Genomic DNA, 22376 nt, shown 5'->3' with positions numbered 1-22376 from the left:
GATAGTCTTTGCTACGATCCCAAAGTAGGTCTAACAAAATTAAGAAATGGGACGAGTGAGTGAGAGGAGAATGGACAGATGGAAGAAGAAAGAGAGAATAGAGAGAGCGATAGGTGAACGAACCCTCAAGAACTTCCAAATCGGGAGTTCTTGCCCTCAGGACATGCCGATACAGCTACACGTGCCAAGAAATTACAAAATGATCATTCAGCAAAAGGTTCCTCTAATGCCCTTACAAGAGGTATTTTTTTCACCCTACGATTTCCAAGAATCCAATATCTTATCAGGGCTCTAACAGTCTGCTCAATAAAAACACAATCAGCAAGCAGCCACTTCTCATCATGTCGACCTTTAACTCCAAAAACATGGACATTGGACAATGCGGCAGCTGCAGCTGGGATATTGAAGGAGTCATTCAGAGCTCAAACATCAAAAATGGCAGACACGTCTTCTTTGGTAAATAGAGATTGAGATTGATAGGTTGTACGTATATGAATGCCAAGAAAGTCAATAATCGGTTGGATAATGTTGTAGGAAGTAACAATGTAGACAATATGGTGATTCCCCTCCGTCGGTGGTGCTCCTCCTTCTCCGACAAGACGACTCCTACTCCGCATGGAGTTCCTTCTCCTCAGGCAAGGTGGCTCCTGAGCCTCGGCTGAGATCTCCTCCTTCGGGCAGCTCCTCCTTCCACGGCGAGCTCCTCCCTCCAGTTGTTGGGCAAGGTCCCGCCCTCCTCCTGGCCTTCCCGATTTGGACAGATCAGGTACTTCTTTCAAGAATCGAAAAACATACCTGACCCCACCGGTGGGTCTTTATTTATAGGGTAGAGGGGTCCCTCCCCCTCCTTGTTTACTGGTCTCGGTCAACGGCCTGTTGACCGGATCTCTGCTTCCTCCTTCTTTGGTATTTCGGGAATAGAACTTATCAGAGATTCAATCTCATCAAAGGAAAGCACTATGTTTCTATTGCAGCGAATGACATGGCCCTTGAGACAGATGCTAGAAGGACTTGAACATCCTTATGGTGCAGCCTGATGATGATTTTTTTTCCAAAGAATATTATGGCAAAAATTTCTGCTGTGAGAACCCTAGGGGACGTGTTCTCTGCTCTGCAGGCAGAAGGTACTGGGAAGCTACTACCCTTGAAGGGAACACCCAGTACAGTGGCCTCGTGGATGAGATACTGGCGAGGAGAAGAATGTCTGCTCGTAGCAGAACACCCGTGTAAATTGGACTACTAATCAGTAAAAGACGCCCATGCTATGCGCGTGTTGAATGCTCATGCAGAGGAGAGCCTGTGGAGAGAAAGATGTCTTTAGAAGGAAGGAAGCCTGGGTAGAGATAAATGTCCACTCAGACGGCCGCGCAAGGGCAAGGATAACTGCGCAAGGCACAGGACATTGGCAAGGAGGATACCAGCACAGAGGTGAGAGGCTGCAAGGCTTTTTAGGTGAAAAGGATGGCTCTGAGAGAGGAAAACTTGCACACAGAGGACGGCTGCAATCTTGAAGAAGATGCCAATGCGCAGATGTCTGGTTAGGGTTGTCAGAAAGAAGAGGCCATAGTGAGAAATGAAGGTTGCCGTCAAGAGTAAATGATGGCGACAAGAGCGCTGGCAACAGAAAGAATGTCATAGAAAAGTTCTAATAACATGTAAAAGTCCACTCAAGGTGGATACAGCGTGTAAGAAAGAAAGAGTGGACGAGAGCGAGCAGGATGTTGGGAGGGGGCCCATCCCCCTGGGAGTTGGGCAAAGTTGGATGATGTAAAACCTCAATCTATTACATAAGGGGGGTTATCTATCCTACTTAAGTTGAGGAAACCCCAAGTGAAAGTTAAATATACACACTTTCTCCAACAAGAATTATAACTGATAAACAAACAAGGATGAGAGAGTAATAAGAGAAAAGAAGGGTATGATTTAATAGATTCAATTTCCACAATGGCAGAAAACTAAAAAAAGTGCAAGGAATAATATTGCTCTTTTTTCTGATGAAGGCAATAAAACAAAGGGAAGACATTATGTCAATTGGCTTAAGTTAAGGACATTACAACAAAGAGTTTCGGCCCACTTGAGTTAGGCGGCCCGCCCTAGGAACGGGGGTCGCATAACCTAGGGTTTGCGACCTCCCACTTCCTTCGCCAGTGCGCCGCCACTGGCGGCACAAATGATCTTGGCAGCGGAGCTGCATGCTTGGCCTTTGACGCCTCCACCTTGGTGGCTGATAGCAAGCTTGTGGGAGGAAGTGCAGGGAGCAGCAGTTTAGATCCAGTGGGGATGGAGTAGGGGTTGCAATGGGTGGTGGCGGTCATGGTGGCCAAGGGTCGTGGCGGGGGTGTCCACTGGCGTGGCGTAATTGTTGGTGACAATGTGAACCGATGGCTGTGCTGGGGCCTGGTGTGGTGGGTGATACGGGACCAGATGCGGACGCAACCATGGTTGACGTGGCAGTGACGATGGCAGTGGCGATGACGGCGGCAGCGGCAGAGTGAGTTGGCTCTGATACCATTGATACGAACCTTGATCTAGGTTTGTATCGGAAGGTGGTTTGAGGACGAGGCAAGGTAGAAGTTCCCGGGGTAGAGAGGTGAAACGGGAATGATAAGAGGGGTCGAACAGAGGGGGTAGAGGGGTCGACCAGGGACGAGCCGGCTGAAGATCCGGTGAGACGATCACAAGGATAGGGGATCGTTGGACGGTCAAGGGGACAGGACCGAGACGAAGAGGATTGAGATAGTGAGCCGAGCGGACAATCTTACCTTCAGTCTTGACTGCCCTCCTCAAGGAGGGCTACACATATTTATAAGAAAAGGAAGCAATCTACCCTAAACGTGAAATGACTAAAATGCCCCTGGTGGGCTAAACTTCCAAAGATACCCTTTGGAGGTAGAGGATCGTATCAGATTTCAATAAAGAGAAGGCAAGACAAGAAGGCTATAAATAAGAAGGTTCTATAAATATTTTCATGTCTACATAGTGATGAGGGCCTCCAAATGCAAGATTTGAAGAAAAATCTACGGAGAATTTCCACAAATGAATCTTCCTAGAAATACACCAATCGTATGAACTAGAGTAATGATTGGAGAAAAGAAAGAATGTCTAAAGTGATTGTATGAAAGGAAGAAAGAAACAGGAAGGGAAAAGAATTCCCTCACACAATGTGTCAATCAATGAATTTTTATAAAAAGAGAAATATTAAAGATAACACAATAAAATGAGGAATTTAGTGATACTACCTGATGCCTTCACGTTGAAAAGGTAGAAGCTTTGATTCAACAAAATCAGGAATTCTTTCGTACATTCCTATCCACAAGTTTTTTCCAGTGAGTGATAATACCAATTTCATAAATCTCTATGAGATAAAGCGGAACATAAGGCTCAATATTAAAGTATTCAAAGACACTGGTTAAGTGCAATTAAATAAAAACGGCAAAAATCAGGAGAGAAAACGTTCAGCCACTCACTTGAAAGAATTTAAAAGAATCCAATCTTTTCTGATTCTAAAATTATACTAGATTTGTGTTTTTATGGACAGTAAAACCAGAACAATGACTAAAAAATATCAAGTCCAGCCTTCACAGCGTAGTACGTGATCATTAGAACCCCACAAACTAAGCATCTATACTGTTATGATGGAGGTCGTCGCCACAATGTGCTACCCAGTTTGAGCTGGATATTACCATTTTAATGTCATTATCTGGCTACTCCCAATCTGGCCCAATAAGGACCGTATGTGTGTGTGTGTGTCTTTTTTAACAAAAATATTAGGAAGTTTTGTTTTGAAAAGTTTGGTTCTTCCTGTATTGCCCTCCCACTCCAACTCCACTGTCACAATATCAGAGTTATTCTTGAGCAAGGGAAGGAATACATAGACCAGATCTGACATCCAGCAGCAGACTGCTATGCAACAGCAATTACTAGCCCTTGTTGACATACAGGACCTTTTCCCTTCAGACAACTAACTGTCAGTGATTAGAGCTGCTGCTCTCTGATAAGTTGTATTCTAGAAAGTACCACAGGAGGCGCAAGTACAAGCAAGGTCGGAGTACTGACTACTCCGGGCATTGACCAAGTCAAGATCCAGAATTGAGGGACACTATAAATAAAGTGGTCGTGAACCACCTTAACACTTTTAGGCATTTTCTTTCTTTTGGAGGGAAGAAGAGATGGGTCACTCCGTTGGGGTCGACAGCGGAAGAGCGTCGCTGGCGGCAAGATCTCAGCAACAAACCAAGAAGAGAAGGAGCGAATCAGATCATGGAAGGAGCTGCTTTCTCCAGAGAAGCCGTCTCGATCTGAGCTGCAGAAGGAGCTCGTCTTCGAGGAGGGCCATCTGTCCTGTCTATCTTCTTGATCTTTATTCTTCTTATGCACATTGAGAATTATTACTGGAATTCTTACCAATTTCTACTACCGATACCTAGAGAGTATCACTCTCTTAGTGCCTTCTGACAACTTGCAGTCACAACTCAACATTCTGCGACCTTGTATCACCAGTTATGTTCGTCATCTTTTTTCCCCAGCTATCGGTTGTTCTATTTCTTTCCATCCTTCTCTCCATTGTTTTCTAGACAAACATGACAAAAGACTAGACTACTCTTGAGACTGAGCCAGGTCACAGACTTGAATTGGAGCACTGAAGGGAAAAAGGGAACCAAGTGGAGATTGCAGATATTGTAGAATTCTTTCCTGAAAAATCTTGCTGATTATTTCATGCTTCAAGAGCATCATAGTACCTTGGCTTAGGCAAATAAACTTCAAGCTCTAAGGAAGGAGATTCATTTTTATCACCCCCCAATGAATAACTACACAGATCATGGCAATGATGTCTGAGGCTGTGTTTATCACTCCTTGAAGGGTCTTTGTCCAGAATTTGAACCAGTCGACCCCAACTACATAATGGCGAGCATAAGCTCATCTTTGAGGACACAGTCATCCAAGTATGCGAGGAGAATCGCCAGAGACTGTGGTGAGAGTCGGCCTATGACAGAGAAAGTTCCCAGTCCGGTCAAACCACAACCTAGAGTGTTTAGACCATGTCGGCCTCAGTAAGCTACTCATGGTGCATCCAGTCTACAGAAGCAACCCCAGTCTGGTGAAGGGACCTGTTAGGTAGCGTCCCAGCCTAAGAACTTTAGCACTGATGATTAGGATCAACTTTTTGAACTCATTGCCACCGACATGACCACACCAAGGTCACATATTGGAAAATACAAGGTTGCATCTGGGCTACTACCCCAACCAGCAAGGGGCATTGTGTCACTCTAATGCCAGAGCAAAAAAGCTCCCTCTATGAGATGGCACAGATCAAGAACAAACTTCAACAGCTATGGAGCCTCTTGAAATCATCTCCAGATGCAGCTGGCTCCACCTCATTTGTCAGGTAACCCCTCCTGATTTTTTATTTCTAGAACTACATAGTATTAATCTGCCTAACAGATCCTAGATTCAGGGCTACTGATCAAAAGACATAAGCTCGTTTTAATTGTGTGAGAGAGGGAAATCAGAGGATGAAGGGGGCCTATCAGTCTCTTCCCAGGCCCATGTCCTGATAGGCCCAGCTCTCTCTCTCTCTCTCTCTCTCTCTCTCTCTCTCTCTCTCTCTCTCTCTCTCTCTCTCTCTCTCTCTCTCTCTCTCTCTCTCTCTCTCTCTCTCTCTCTCTCTCTCTCTCTCTCTCTCTCTCTCTCTCTCTCTCTCTCTCTCTCTCTCTCTCTCTCTCTCTCTCTCTCTCTCTCTCTCTCTCTCTCTCTCTCTCTCTCTCTCTCTCTCTCTCTCTCTCTCTCTCTCTCTCTCTCTCTCTCTCTCTCTCTCTCTCTCTCTCTCTCTCTCTCTCTCTTTCTATCCCTCTCTCTCTCTCTCTTTCTATCTCTCTCTCTCTCCCTCTCTCTCTCTCTCTCTCTCTCTCTCTCTCTCTCTCTCTCTCTCCCTCTCCCTCTCTCTCTCTCTCCCTCTCTCTCTCCCCTCACTCTCTCTCCCTCCCTCTCTCTCTCTCCCTCACTCTCTCACTCCCCTCACTCTCTCTCCCTCCCTCTCGCCCTCACCTCTCTCCTTCCCTCTCTCCCTCTCCCTCCCTCCCTCTCTCTCAGAAGAGTCAGTTGAACTATCAAACAGTTTACACCAGATTCAAGCAAATCTGACAAGAATAACCAGGTTGAATTCATTGGTGTTCCACTTCAGTCTGGAGTTCAAGATAATAATCTAGGATCCAAGCATTCAAAATGATAAGCACCCCTTGCGTACTTATATGTCAAGGAAAAGGAAAGCCCATAACCCCACACTTGTGGAGACGTGTGGAGTGATTCACACGTGTGAGAATTTGAATAAAGGCGGGAAATAAGAGATGCTGAAGTTGGCGGGAAGCGGCTATAAATAAGGAGGGGCTGTCAAGAAGGGCATTCACTCTTCTAATTCAAGAACGCACCTGGAGATTCTCCTGCACCCGGTGCTGCCAATCCGCCGTCACCAAGCTGTTCCCTCTGAGATAACGTTTCCTATCTCTGTCCTTCTTTCCGTATCTTTCTCTATATTCATGTTGGAACTTCCGAGATCACTCATCTCTATTGTATTGAGACTAGTGAAAATTCTCGTTGAATTCGTGGTAAATCTTGGATCTAGATCTACATTGCTGAAATTATAAGAAGATTGACTTCCTAATTGTTAGATTGCCCGGAATCCTAAAACAATAGCAAAGATTTACCACACTCCAACAGAAGAAATATGGAGGCTAACTGTGTAAGCTAGTATTGTGTAATCTATGAGAAACTGGATTGAAGGTGATACGAAGTTGTATCAGAATGGTAAAAGTCAAGATTGAAATATGGTGTACTGACAGTGTGGAGTCTGCTCTATTCGATCTTTCAAGCGGTGCGCTCCTTGTCTCCATGTCATGCCCCGAGATGACCAAGAACCTCGGTCAGACACCTTGGCCGGATGCAGTACTGTCCTCCTAGAATTCCCTGCTCCAAGAAGCCCAATCTGAAGATATCCTTTCCACACCCCCCCCAAGCCTCCTTTAATTATAGACTCCTTAATGTCCCCCTTCAACTACCACTCAAAAAACTAGCAGTTATTCTGCCAGGTCAGCATCACCTGGACCGATGCACCTCTCTAGGACATTGACCCTCCTTTTCTGTCCTTGACATTTCCTCCGTTCATAGAGTCTTTTAGGGATCATATCAGAAGGATAGACTTGAAAGAGAAGGGATGCCTTCACTGCCTTCTGTACGTTTGTCCAGTTATGCCAAGATACTGAACAAGTATACCTCAACACCAGGTCTAAAGAAATGTCACTGGAGTGAAATTTACCACCTGATTGGTATCATGGCTTATGCCAAAACTCCAGAGTCCATTTTGTTGTGTATTTAATATAACGAGGAAGATCACCCCAGAGCTGTGATCAACCTGATTTTATTAAAATAGATGAGGACTTTTGGACAAATGGAGATAATTGGACAAATGCTATTAAAATGCCCCACTCTAAACCAGTATGCTACATGAGATACCACATCATGAAGAATGTTGTCTGTTGAAGAGGCCCTCCCCTTAAACACCACCTCATGGCCTCATTGCAGTGCACCCAGATCGCCCATAGCACCACTAGAAACCTTCCCCATTCCATCTTTCGTCTAGATATGTCTTCTGTGATAGAAGGCCTCATCAGCAGAGACATCCACCCTTGAGATCTGCTGTAATAGCTATATCACCTGAGGAAACTAACATGCAAAGTAGACACAAGAACAGTCTTCATCGCCCCTTATGCACATAGCACATTCAGTCAGAGAATCGGGGAACATTCTTTTTTGAAGGGCATATGTCACAAGTTGATGTCTCATCAACAACACACCGAAAATCTGCACATTTATGATATGATTCCGGCCCGTGTTTACAAATGTCAGCTGCACATGTGGCCCACAAAGCCGAAATAGCCCATGTACCCAACAGAAGCCCTAACTTAAGGATGGGAAAGAATGCGGAGAAGGCAGGAAATCCTTTGGTGAGTTGTAACCCCATTTCCCTTCTCTTTTCTCTGGCCAATCCTCACCCCTCTCATCGCTCACAGAAGATCTTCCCTGCCACGATGACCGTTCTCACACCTTCTGGGAGTGATGATCTTCCTGCGCTCTTCTGACCTTCTTCCTCTTCTATCTTGATCTTATTTTCTACCATCTTCTTTCCCACTTGAACACTGAACCCTAGTGCGGTCACTCGGGCATTGACAAAGCCTGAGACAAAAGGAGTTGAATGTTCTTTGGTTAAACCTGTATCAATGTTCTATCACTTTATCGGAAATCTGTTTCCACAGAGAGAAGTGCAGTAATGGTTGCTGGATTCTCGGACCCTCCCCCCTGCGAATTTCATGTGGGCATCCCTGACAAAAAAGAATGCCCATCAATTCTTTCAACCTCTGACCCAACAGAAACCCTTCCAAGATTGGGCTCCAAGTGTCATCCTGACATTCTCTGAGGATGACTTGGGGGTTCCGTGCAAGGACAAAAATTTGTGAAAATCCACGTGTAGGGTGTCTCTAGCTGACCAATTGTCCAACCAGTAAGTTCCTATGTGCAGGAGTGAAGATTTGTCTCATGCCATGTCGAATGGAAACTCCATTCAAACTTGAACCGGACACATCCATTTCTGCATATATTTCTCTTTCTTTTTGTATTCCTTCACATTTGCATACTGTGTATTTATTGTGACGCATCGGGATACATATAAGATGATGGAATAAATTATGTGGATGGAAGAAAAAGAGGGGCAGAAGACATGATATGATCCGTCAACACATCAATGTTCGCAAGAAGCCACTTCAGTGACCCAGTTCAGAAGCTCAGGCCCAGCCCATTTTGGGATCCATTTAAGCTTCTCTTTTGGGAGAAGAAGGCAGGACATATCATTGTGAGTTTTGATATGATCCAGCAGCAGGTCTACATTTGGCGGAAGGCCCGCGTTGGGCCCATTACACAAGACCCAGCCCAACCCGCACCATCTCCTACTTAAAGGCCTCTCTTGAGGCAGTCGGGGCAGGAAATCACACAGTAAGCCTACCTACTCTCCCTCTTGTCCTCCTTTCTTCCTCCCATCGGTCGTGACCTTCCCTTCTGTGTCTCTTAGGCAGGCGTCTCCTGGTCCGGCCGAACCCACGACTTCCCTCTGGCAACCATTCCCATTCATCTCTTCCCATCCCAGGAACTCCTCTTCCAACTCTCTCCCTCTCGCGCTCTGTTCATCTCTCCTTGTGTTACTGCTACTCTCGGAACTCCTCTGTTATTTCATTGAATTAGTGGCTTTACATTCGACTCTCGATCTGTCCCGGTTCCGGGAACATATCAAGTTTCTCCTCTCTACCTCTCCTCCTACATCCCCAGGCCGTGACCTTCCCCCTCCATGCCTGCAGGTCGGCGTTGTCATCCCCTGCTGAGAGACAACCCCCTTCATCGGCAATCCTTCCCTACTCCTCATCATTCTCGTTATTCCCTTTCTCCCTGGGAATCTTTCTCTCTACCTCCATCCCTCCTTCCTACATCGGACACTCTCTTCCCATCTGTCGTGGACATCAATTTGGTCAATTCAGATTTTCAAGTTTACAATCCAAAGGTTACTACAGAATCGATCGATCTGGTCTCAACATGGGATCATATCATTGGTATCAGAGCCAAGCCTTCCCCGCCTCCGCCGCCTCCCTCATGGAAGCCAAATTGGAGCATGTGTCTTCCTCCGGGGGAGATGATGCGGTGGCAAAGGCCATCGCCGATGACTTTGAGCGCCACATCATGCTGCTCGCTGCGCAGGTGCAAATGCTCTTGTCGGCGCACCAACAGCAAGTTGCATTGGCGTCACTCCCATTCGCTGTCAAACCCCCAGGAGAAACGGCGGCCGCTTACACAGCAACAGCTTGCGGTGGCGCATTCCATCTGTCTCTTCACACCTGGTTGTGGACGACTCTTACTCCCAAGATGACGGCGAGGTGGACGGGCTACTGCCACCCCCCCCCTGCCGCCAAGCTGTCATCGCCTTTCCCACGCGGGCCTGGGTGCTTCGCTCGCCATGGTCGCCCCACCAACGCCGCGCGGCCACTCTGCCACAGGTCCCTCCGCCGCCGAACCCATCAGCCCACACGGACGGTTCCCCCATCCCCCACCGGCAAACCCTAACGGGCCGGCGATGCTGGGAAAGGGGCCTTGTGACCCTGGGCCTCCGTTATGGGCCTGTGAAATGGACCTTTCTTCCTTCTAGGGGGAGCCAGCCCATTTTCAATTGGGCCCAAGCCGAGCTGGGCCAGGCCGGACACTCACCTGAGCGGGTCGGGCCACTCAGGCCTACCACGGCCCGGGCTCGATCAGGAGGTTCCTCATTGGGATGAGGAAGAACAGGGCAGAGCTCCTGCCAGACTCGACCCCAGGGGGAAGCCTTGAAGCCTTCTCCGAGCAGGTCGCCACAAGGCGCCACTAGCCAATGAATGCGCTCGACGGATCGCCCCAGCCATGGGTGATGAGAGCACCTTGGCCGACACGCCTCGTCGGCTGCCGCCCATGCTTCTGCGACATGATCACATGGCTGAGCCCCGGTGACGAGACAACAAGGTCAAGTTCGATGCGGCATCAGACACCTCATGGCGACCTCTACCGCGACATCCCCAGCAAGCTCGTCCTGGCTTTCTGAATGGCCCGCTAGACATGGGTATCCCCCGTCACCGTACCGTGGAACCTCCCACCTTCTTAGAAGGGGACCTGGACCGCTGGTTATGGTGCCTTGAGCAGTACTTTCGCTCCGTGCCCGCGAATGACGCAGAACGTATGCACATAGCGTCGTCATACTTAGACGGGAATGGGTTTTGCTACATCGACGATCACTTGGGCTTTCAAGAATGGCTTGATTTCAAACGGCAGCTCAATCGTCATTTCAGCCTCAAACTGCTCCAGGCGTATCTTAGCTTCGTCCGCCTTCAGCAGACTAGGACCGTGGACGAGTTGGTGGCCTCTTTCATGGAGCTTGTGGGATACTTACCATCCCTCGCCAACAACACGGCGATACATGCTCTCCATGGCATCGTCCGTCCTGCCCTCCAAGCTGAAGTGAATCATCTCCGACCCCACACCACTGATGAACTGGTTGATTGTGCCTTCAAAGCAGACTCGACCCTCGCCGAGCTGCAAGATCACGGGGACTGTCAAGCAGCGCGGCTAATCTAACCCCCAGAAAGGGCACCTCCGAGGATCCTGCCCGTTGCACTAGGGGGTCCAAACGGGGGTTGCGATGGATCTCCACCGGCATGCTACATCAACATCACGAAAGACAAGTTCCTTCGTCGACGGCCCCAAGGTCTCTGCTTTTAATGCAACAAACGGTTGACGCCAGGGCACCATTGCAAGAAATATCAACGCATCCACATCGTCACGTATCATCCCGAGGATCCCGGGGCCGAGCCAGTGGTACATTGTTCTCATCTCGGTACAAGTAGAGTCGCTGGCAACCATGGCTCGCACTTCTCCCTGCGCTCTCCAGATTCAAGGCAACTGATAAGTACTTTCAAGAAAATCTAAAAGAAGAAGGCTTAATCGCACTGGTCATGCCACGTCAGCCCGTGGACACTAATGGGGTCAAGTACCCTATAAATAAAGACCTGGAGCAGCCCACAAGAACAGGTATCATTTTCAAGAAGCATCAAGGCCCGTCAGAGCACGGGAAGGGCTGGAGACCAGGAGAAGCCTGCGTCCAGAAGGGGATCGCGAGGTCCTGGTTCGATAGTGTCTTACTTTTTCCTAATTGTTCTCTACATTGTTCTCATCGGTGGAATCCTATCTCGATCCACCTGACAATTGATCCGATATTCCTATTGTTGAATCTCGCCTAATCAGAGTGTGTCTCTATTCGATTTGATTTGGTTCTGGGATCCTATCAGCAACATCCTTGGATAAGCGGTCAACGTGCTTGTTGATATGGGTGCCACAGCGAACTTCGTCTATCATCAACTTGCAGATTAGCAGGGTCTCTCCTTCCACAGAGCACCTCCATATCAGATCCGCTATGGCAATAGCACAATCACCAATGACGATGAGCAAGTTGCGGCTGTTCTAGTGGGATTCCAAGTGTACACAGCTGCCATCATTTTCCTACCAGTGCCCGACCTCAATACAAACGTCATCCTCGAGTACCCTTGGCTGCGTACCCTGGGTTGGACGTAAGTGTCAAGAATACTTGTTGATGGTTTAGGGAGTTACAAGAAGAGGGTATTTATACCCTAAGATAGTTGAGGGATAAGTGGGGTTAGTGGGCCTTATAGAACAGGGACCCACTAACCCTATGACGTCACACTAACAGCCCCCCGCAAGTGAGGTGTGGATATCATCCATGCCGAGCTTGGAGACTGCACGGACAAGTAGGGGGTTGGACAGCCCCTTGGTGAGTACGTCGGCAGCCTGGTCGGATGAAGCAACAAACTCGAGATCGAATATCCCCTCGTCCATCCGCTCCTTGAAGAAGTAGCGGTCGCGTTCCATGTGCTTGATTCGACCCTGTTGACCGGGATTCTTCGCCAGGGCAATGGTAGACTTGTTGTCACATAAAAAGTGGATCGGGGCGGCATACTCAACTCGTAATTCGCGGAGTATCACATATATCCACTGGCCTTCCGAGGCCCCATCGGCAAGAGCGCGGTACTCGGCTTCCGCACTCGAGCGTGACACTTTGTCTTGTTTGCGGCTCTTCCAAGTGACAATACTGCCGAAGATAAAAGTGCAGTACCCTGTCGTGGATCGGTAGTCGGTCACCGACCCAGCGAAATCAGCATCGGTGTAGACTTTGACGGTCTTGTCGGAGCTGCAAGGAAACAATAAGCCTTTCCCGGGACAGCCCTTCAGGTATGCAAGAACCCGATGGGCTGCCTGTCGATGGATCTCATGTGGCTCGTGCATAAACTGGCTGAGAAGATTCACGACGAAACTGATGTCTGGCCTCGTATGAGTGAGGTACAGGAGCTTCCCCACCAACTGCTGATACTGGCGATGATTCACCGGGGGTGAGTCCTCCCCTTTGCCCAATTTGACGTTTGGGTCAATAGGAGTACTCACCGGTGCACAATCAACCATGCCTGTGAGCTTCAGCAAATCAACGGCATACTTCTGCTGGGATACAAAGATACCCCGAGACGAGTACGCCACCTCCAGGCCAAGAAAGTACCTCAAGGGTCCAAGGGCCTTGATCTCGAACTCGACAGCAAGAGCAGCAGATAGGCGGGTTGCCTCCTGCACATCTGACCCGGTGATCAACATATCATCGACGTATACCGAGAGAATCGCAATCCCTCCTTGTCCATGATGGAAGAAGAGAGTCGCATCGCCATTACTCTGAATATACCCTTGAGCACGCATGACGGAGGAGAATCGACCGAACCACATCCGGGGAGACTGCTTTAGTCCGTAGAGAGACTTGCGCAGGAGACAAGCTGTCCCCGGTGGGCCCGGATACCCAGGTGGATGCCGCATGTAGACTTCCTCTGTCAAATCCCCGTGCAAAAAAGCATTCTTGACATCGAATTGCCGAATAACCCACTGGAAGTGGGCCGCCAGTGCAAGCAACAGTCGAACGGTGTCCATCTTGGCCACCGGAGAAAATGTCTCGAAATAGTCAACACCGTGAGATCAGGTGAATCCCGCGCTACAAGTCGAGACTTGAGGCGCTCAAGTGCCATCCGCATGATGCTTCTTGGCGTGGATCCACTTGCAACTCCCGGTTTGCTTGCCTGGTGGTAGTGGCACGACATCCCAAGTATGATTTTTGAGTAAGGCATGCATCTCTTCGTCCATCGCCGCCTTCCAACGAGGAGAAGCGATAGCGTCAGCTAGGCAGCGTGGTACGGGATCCGAATCGATGCGGGAGAGAAACAGCTGGTAGGGAGTACTCAGCCGTCCGAAAGACAGATAGTGCGCAAGAGGGTAGAGGGGAGTGCGGGTGCACTTTCGAACCCCTTTTCGGAGAGCAATGGGCAGATCAGCATCGTCGTCGTCGTCAGATAAGGACGAAGCAGAGGGATCACCTGACAGAGGAGCGGAAGCAGGAGATGGTGATCCATCAAGCATGATAGACTCATCAGGGGGATGAGAAGAAGGGGACGGCGAAGTCGATGAAGATGGTGAGGAGGAGTCCGTAGAAGGGTCCACGATGGGTGCCACCGAAGGACTCTCCGACGGAGGAGCAGGAAGGTCAAGTGAGGGTTGAACAGGAGGAGGAGATAGGTTAGGAACTGTGGGTTCCTCAGACGTAAACGGAATGATCTCCAAGTGGGGAGACAAAGGATCCTCACCAAGCGTAGGGTCGGGTGAAGAAGAGCTAGCTCCAAAAAAGGGTCGGAACTCCGCGAACGTAACATTTGCAGAGACAAAGAAGCGTCGAGAGGACGGGTGGTAGCAACGATACCCTTTTTGGAGTGACGATTAGCCCACGAAGACACATTTCAGGGCCTTGGCGTCGAGCTTCGTCAGGCCCGGTGTAGTGTCGTGGACGTAGGCGATGCATCCAAAGACTCGTGGAAGGAGATCCGTGCGAAGTTTCACGTTCGGGAAGGCCGCTTCCATCCGATCAATAGGAATGCCGAACTCAATGCTCGATGATGGAAGACGATTTACGAGGTGAGATGCCGTAAGCGTCGCCTCACTCCAATAGCTCCATGGTACATTATAATTCAGCAACAAGGTGCGAGCCGTCGATGTCACGTAGCCGATACGACGTTCAGCAATCCCATTCTGCTCCGGAGTAGCAACACAGGATGACTCGTGAAGAATGCCCTGAGAGGCAAAGAACGAATCTAGTTCGATGTTAAAGAAATCTCGAGCGTTGTCGGAGCGGAACCGCTGAATTTGACGACCGAACTGTGTCTTGATCATCGCAACAAACTGCTGAACAGTCGCCGCAACAGCCGATTTTGCCACAAGAAGATACGTCCAGGTATACCGAGTGGCTTCATCCACGAAAATCAGAAACCACCGGTGTCCTTTGAGACCGGTTTGTGGAGCAGGTCCCCACACATCACTATGGATCCGATATAGTGGAACTGTCGTGTGAGAGGTGGATGGAGAGAAAGAAGCACGGCGATGCTTCGCCAACTGACAACTGTCACAAACAAACATCTTCGGGTCCAACCCCTTACACAAGTCCGGAAACAAACGCTGTAGAATAAGAAAAGGCGGGTGTCCCAGTCGCTGATGGGCAAGGTGGAGGCGACCCGCGTCTCTGCTCCGCAGCATCACTCAGGCTCCGCTGTATCATCAGACACGAACTGCCCCCACCGTCCAGCAGCAGCAAATCTCGATCCCGTCTAATCGTAATAGTCCTCCCCACCTTGTCAGACAAGAACATTCCATCAGGCTGAAGGTGAAATGAGCAATAAAGTGAATCAACAAGTCGCTGAGGGGACATAAGCACAGCACGAAGAGATGGCACATGCAAAACATTCGTGACTACACCGAGGCCGTCCACATGGATTGCCCCAATACCGGCTACCGAAGTCTGCCTCCGCCGCTGTAAGAACTGACCGACTTCCCAACATGCTTCGTAGGACACGAATCTGTGATTGAACGGAGTCATATGCTCGGTAGCTCCCGAATCAATCACCCAGGTGGTATCCGACAGAAGTGGTGCGGTAAGAGCAGACGTCCCACAATACCAATCACTAGATGAAGAAGGAGATGACCCACCGAAGTTGCCGAAGGAAGCCGTGGACTGGGACTGCATGGCTGACACCATGGCGGTGAGCCGGGCTACCTCTGCCGTCAGCTGGTCGACGGAAGTAGACCCAGGAGACGATGTCTCGGCAATGAGAGCTTTGTCCTTTGCTTCCTTAGGTTCTCTTTTCTTGGGCGGTCCCCGGGACTCGCGATTCAGGCGCTTGAAACAGTTGGGTTTGATATGCCCAAACTTTCCACAGTAATCGCACTTCGGAAGTGCCTTCTCCGGTCCCGGTCCAGTGGGAGTCGTAGACGGTCGGGTGAGAAGAGCAGAGGAGTCCGATATAGGATCCACGGGAGTGGACTGCCGAAACTGCGAATGGCTTTCCGCTTCAGTGAGTTCCTGGACAAGTGAGTCGAAGTCTGGAAGGCCTTCGGCGCGCTTCAGGGCCTGACTGCTGATGGCATCATACGCAGGGTTCAGGCCGGCCAAGAATCCCATGAGACGGAGCCGTACGGTAACACGTCGATCTGCATTGTCCGTCCCTTCACCCGGAGCATAATAGTCAATATCATCCCATTTCTCCCGGTGAGCCATAGCATAGTCGGCTATGGACATAGTTCCCTGAACAATCTTGCTTAAGGAAGTCGAGATCCGGAAGAGGCGCCAATTGTTCTGGTCGGAACCTCCAAATGAACGTGCTTGGTCCCAAAAAGCTTTGACGGTTAGACGGTTCCTGAATTTGGAGTAAATCTCCGGATGCAGGGTCTGATTGAGAAGCCAACCGCGGATAAAATGCTCCTCGGCCTGCCATGCGGAGAAGTACGGGCTCGTCTTCGGTATAGGTGGATGCGTGCAATGCTTGAAGAGGAGCCGAGCCTGCAGAGTGGTCTCGACAAACGTCATCCATTGTAGGATGTTCGGACCACGAAGACGCTGACTGTCCACCGGGACGGGAAGTGGCGTGCCGATTTTGCTTGAAGGGAGCTTGTCCGCAAAGTCCGCCTCAGTATAAATAAGATCAGCAGGTAAATTTTCGACCTTCGAGGCACTAGGCTTGGGTTCGGCCATCAGTATTGACACGGGCAGCAGAGACGTCGTCAGACGACAGGAGAAACGAGCAGTCCAGATGACGAGGCGGGGCACAGGCAGCAAAATTAGCGTCGGAGGACAGAGAAACGGGCGGTTGACGGTGGATGACGCGACTGGATGACGATTCTGGCCTCGGGATGACGTCACAGACGGGCGGTTGACGAATCGGTCCGTCCGGTTGACGGTTAAGCCGTCCGGATGACGGATAAAGTCGTCCGGTTGACGATAAAGTCGTCCGGTTGACGCGAAACCCGTCCGGTTGACGGACGGTTGACGCCCTGGGACGCGACTGGATGACGTCCGGCGCCGTTTTCGTCCGCGACGGTTGCTTCCGGTGGGGACGGCTCCGGCGGTCGATCTGGGCCGTTTTCCGGACGTTTTCCGGCAGGTGGCTGGCCGTTTATCACCTTCAGAGATGACTACAACAGATTGACGACGGGATCTGCAGAATTCGAATGAATCTGCAGATCAACCGCTTGAAAAAAGAACCGCCGATGAAGAAAGCAGCGGACAGCGACGCTTGAACAAGGAGAGAAAAAAGAAAAAAAACGCTGTGGGAGATGTCTTCCACAGGGACCAACTCGAGTAAGAGCCTAGGGCTCTGATACCATGTCAAGGAGGAAGACAAGAATACTCGTTGATGGTTTAGGGAGTTACAAGAAGAGGGTATTTATACCCTAAGATAGTTGAGGGATAAGTGGGGTTAGTGGGCCTTATAGAACAGGGACCCACTAACCCTATGACGTCACACTAACAGTAAGCACACTGGGATCTCTTTCTCCTCAAGTTCCAAGTGGATGGAGTGCGGTATACATTGGCGGCCAATCCCGATACTTGCAAGACTGGTGCTACACGATACCAAACTGATAGTACCGCAGGCACCTTATACGTCATGTACACAACATCATCAAGCCCCTCAGGTCCTGCCCAGCCTTTGTCGAAGTGCAAGTGCTCTTGGAGCATCAGTTCCTGTGGGTAAAGAAACCCCTCGGCGAACTGCCCCCTCAACGCGTTTTCGGCCACCAAATTCCCCTCCTCCCATGTATGTGGCCCGCCAATTCACGACCCTCCTGCTATTCTCACCTACAGAAGAACGAGCTCGAGCGGTTAGTACAGGAGCAACTTGATGCGTGCATTATTCGATCCTCGTGCAATCCCTAATCCAGCCCTCCACTCTTGGTGCACAACAAAGACAACGGATGGAGGTTCTGTGTCCTCAAATCCGGCCTGATTAAGGTTCCCAACCGTTTCCTGATTCCCGTGGTCGACGAGCTCCTCAAATCCGGCAACCACCAGGTCCGGATGCACAACCATGATATCGCCAAGATGGCGTTCTGTACACACTTGGGACACTACAAGTACCTAGTCATGTGATAAGCAACGAACCAGAACTTACCAAACAAAGCGAAGGAGAGAGGACGAGCCCGCACGTGCGAATTGACGACACGTGGGCATAACAGAATAAGAGCGGGAAGACTAGAAGAATAAATATAAGAGTAAAGGGCGAGTTCGGAAAAGGCATCGAGAAGTTGTTACGACGAGGGCAAGGCGACTGGAGATTCTCCTATCGCAGGCTGTTGGCGCTGATTCGGACGACAGTCTCTCTTCCTCTCACCGCCCCCCGCGGATCTCTCTCTCCATATTTGGTTTATCGCTGAGACCTTCATCAGTGTAACTCGTTCCTTGGTGTTGCTCTCCTACAGATCTTGGAATATTTCCTTTCTCAGTGGAACGATTGTTAGCGTTAACGCTGTTTTGATACATTCCAGTTGATATCACTCATTCTCGCTATTTTCATCATTCTACAACGGTTATTCAGAGAGGAAATAGTGCCGGTATCTTATTCATCGTGCTGGTATCCTAACATCATGCCATTAGTGTTATCCAACGCTTCGGCAACATTCCAGGCCTTGATGAACCACGTCTTCCAGGCTGTCCTACGGAGGTTTGTTTTGGTCTTTTTTAAGGATATTTTGATCTACAGCCGCTCTCAAGATGAGCATGTGGAGCATCTCAGGCAAGTCTGACAACTCCTCGAAGCCCATTCGCTCTTCGTCAACGTCACGAAATGTTTTTTCCTCCAGCCACAACTTGAATAGCTGCACCATTGGGTGATTTCTGTAGGCATTGCAACGGACGGAGAGAAAATGTGTGAAGTTCGCAAGTGGCGCGGCCCTTCACCCATAGCCACCTCCGTAGGTTTCTTGGCTTGGCGGGCTACTACCAGCTGTTCATTGCCGGTTACGCTTCCATTGCGTGGCCCCTTACCTGCGTCCTCTAAAAGGGCATGTTTGCCTAGTCACCTGAGGCTCAATCGACGTTCAAGCAGCTAAAACACACTCTCTCCTTGGCTCTGGTACTCATCGTCCCTGACTTTGCTCACAAGTTTGTTTTGAAGACATGCCTGTGGAATGGATGTCAAGGCTGTGCTTTTGCAGCACAACCGGCTGGTCAGCCTATGAGCGGAAATTGATGGCTATCGTCCTCTTGGTGCAAAAATGATGCCACTATCTGCTCTTCCAGTCATTCGTCATCGGCACAAACCAACAAAGCCTCAAGCACTTATTGGAGCAGCGCGAGGTACAAGTCGATTACAACAAGTGGTTGTCTAAGCTCTTGGGTTATCACTTAACAATCCAGTACAAGACGGGGCGCACGAACGTTGCTGCAGATGCATTGTCACGCCTCTCCTAACCCAAGGAGTTTGTCAGCCGGGACATTCTTTCCTTATTCATTTTCTTTCTTTTATTCATTCCTATTTTTGGTACTTTCTTGTACTGGGCCTTCTACTATTAGCCCATGTGGATGTACAACTTGGCATCTATATAAGCCAAGGAACCCCATAGAGATAATCAATCAAGTTAGTTGTTCATTTTCTTGGATCTCGTTTCTTCTCTTCTCTCTTCCCTTCCATACAGTGTCATAGAGAAATTGTGGAGAACAGAGAAGAGGGAATTCAAGTACATTGTTCAACAGAGTTCACTCTCCATACCATCTCCTGGTCCCATTGGGAAGACCTGCTAGCCATCCGCCAGGCCATGTCCAAGGATCCCAAGCTCGCATCCATCATCCACGACATTCAAGCAGGCCAGGCCCCTTCCCCGCACTTTTCCGTCTTTAACAAGACACCCCTCTATGTTGGCAGGGTGGTACTGCCCAAGGCCTCTCACTTCATCGACCTCGTTCTCAACAAGTTCCACGCAAGGGCGATAAGAGGTCCGGGGGGTTCCTCAAGACCTACAAGTACATCGCCTCGCAGTTCTTTTGGACGGCCATGAAATGCAACATCAAGACCTTTGTCAATGCTTGTCATGTCTGCCAACATAACAAGACCTCCAGGCCCGCCCTGGTGCGCCTACTCCAAACTCTTCCTACGCCCGTGCAAATCAAGATGACTCAGCCATCAAGATGACTTCTTTTGAAGCCACGTATGGGTGTGCCCTCCTTCGTGTTGGGTTGGTTTCCCACCTCGACCTTGTTCGCCAGCACCTCAACCGCGCCAAGGTCCTCATGAAGACCCAGGCTGACAAGCATCGTCGCCCCACGGAATTTGTTGTGGATGACTGGGTATACCTCAAGCTACTCCCATATTGCATGCAGTCTCTCGCCCTGCACCAGTTCGAGAAGCTCGCGCCCCCCTACTTTGGTCCACATGCCAATACACAGCAATTGGGTGCCGTCGCCTACAAGCTCTCTCTTCCGCCCAACGCCCACATCCATCCCTCTTCCATGTGTCTAAGCTCAAGAAAGCCGCTCCCGCCGCTGTTCCGTCCCAACAGCTTCCGCCTCACCTCACAAAGACAAAGTCTGGCAGGTAATACCTGCCAAGATCTCTGCTTCCATCCCTCCCCCCTTGGATGCGAAGTCCTCACCCATCGGCAAGGCATCGCAGCCTCTGATGGCACGTGGGAATGGGCTGCCACACTCCGTGATCACTTCCCTGACTTTCAGTTTGAGGACTTCTATGTTTGCAACACATCTATGTTTGCAAGAAGCCATGACAGCGGCCCGGTTCAGAAGCCCTGGCCAGCCCATTTCGGGGTTCATTTAAGCGTCTGTTTTAGGAGAAGAAGGCAGGAAGTATCATTGTGAGTTTCTCCTCTCTACCTCTCCTCTTCATTCCCAGGTCGTGACCTTCCCTCTCAGTGCGTGCAGATCGGTGTTGTCATACCCTGCTGAGCGATGAACCCCTTCATCGGCGATCCTTTGCTATTCCTCATCATTCTTGTTCCTCCCTTTCTCCCTGGGAATCTCTCTCTCTACCTCCTTCCCTCCTACCTCAGATAATCTCTTCCTATCTGTGGTCATGGACATCAATTTGGTCAATTAAGATTTTCAAGTTTACAATCCAAACGTTACAACAGAATCGATCGATCCGGTCTCGACACGGGATAGTATCAAGACATCACTCATGTGATGGCATGAGGGAAGTCGAAGGAGTTAACTACCTAGGGTGTTTAAGAAACTTCGTGATGTTATAAAAGGAAGTACCCAGAGGGAAGATAAGTAGGGGCTAATTTGAAAATTACAAATGCCAAACAAAAAAGGCTTGGACAAAGGCATAATGCGGCATGTACCTTGAAGATCTGGAGCATTAGATGCGGCAACAATGGCACGATAAACAAGAGGATCCAACCTCTGAATCTGATAGGCAAGGAAAAAGAACATGGTTAGATGATCTGAACAATCTTCACCTATTGAAAACAGATGCTTCAAAGTAAGATTTGCAAATATGAGTGAAGCACAGGAGATCAGAAGTAATTGTGCACGAGAAGGGGAAGGAGTCTACACATGAAGAAGAAATAGCAGAGGGACTAAATCTTTGGGTTATGAAAACGGGACATTCACATTAAATCTTTTCAGAAATAATTTAGAATATTACTAAATATTAAATAACCTCTTATCAACCATATGAGTCTTTGGCAACCTTATAGGCATAAATACCATCAAATCAAAAATGATAAGAAAGATAAATATGATAATACTGACGTATCATGAGAGTGACATAAAGGAAATGTGAAGTGATATTATCATACTTCAACGTTTGCACTAGTAACCCTGCGAAGGACCTCTTCAGCCGCCGATAGAGATGATGCGGGAATCAACCAAAGTCTAGGAGGACACAGAAGTCATTTAATTGCTTCCTATCATTTCCTGTGAAGAATCGGAAAAGTAGCCCAGATTCAAACAAAATTAATGTCCAGGGAAAACCTTTCTCTTGCATGCCAACTTGCTCTCGGTATCATGTGAAAAGCATCCACAAGTACCTAGAAAAAACATAAAAATATTTAGCACGAAAAATATATATACTGAAGACATAACAACATTCATATGGGACTTATATAAGGAAGCCGAGTACTTGATTATATGAAAACTTTGCAGCTATATCACCACTGGGATGAAGACAGAATCTGAGGGTTAGCTTTGGGAGGTTGCCTGAAAACATCACGCCAATGAGAAAAGGGAAACGGCAACGCAGCTACTCGCCAACATTTTCCAGTAATGCGAGATTTAACACGTAAAAAATAGAACCCAAAAAAAAGAATATAACGAACCGAACAAATAAACAAAATCGAAACGGAAGATAGTGACGAACGCCCAAAAGAGAAAAAGAAAACAC

At 49.0% G+C, this 22376-nt stretch overlaps 1 protein-coding gene across 4 annotated transcripts in view; it reads right to left on the bottom strand.

The window, feature by feature from the left end:
- The window catches only part of CHR18 (chromatin remodeling factor18), a 41901-nt gene that overhangs the window by 18790 nt on the left and 735 nt on the right, over window positions 1-22376 (bottom strand). For all 4 annotated transcript variants that reach the window (XM_078589312.1, XM_078589310.1, XM_078589313.1 and 1 more), the window contains exons 3-7: window positions 22116-22192; window positions 21968-22023; window positions 21793-21868; window positions 21334-21400; window positions 3240-3306 (exon numbers count right to left, since the gene is read on the bottom strand). In XM_078589312.1, coding sequence (XP_078445438.1) covers window positions 3240-3306; window positions 21334-21400; window positions 21793-21868; window positions 21968-22023; window positions 22116-22192 — 343 coding nt within the window. The remainder of the gene's footprint in view (window positions 1-3239; window positions 3307-21333; window positions 21401-21792; window positions 21869-21967; window positions 22024-22115; window positions 22193-22376) is intronic.

This window comes from Wolffia australiana, chromosome 17 (genome assembly GCF_029677425.1).
Source record: "Wolffia australiana isolate 7733 chromosome 17, ASM2967742v1".
In the NCBI taxonomy this organism is placed as follows: domain Eukaryota; kingdom Viridiplantae; phylum Streptophyta; class Magnoliopsida; order Alismatales; family Araceae; genus Wolffia; species Wolffia australiana.
This window is presented reverse-complemented; position numbering and strand designations above follow the sequence as displayed.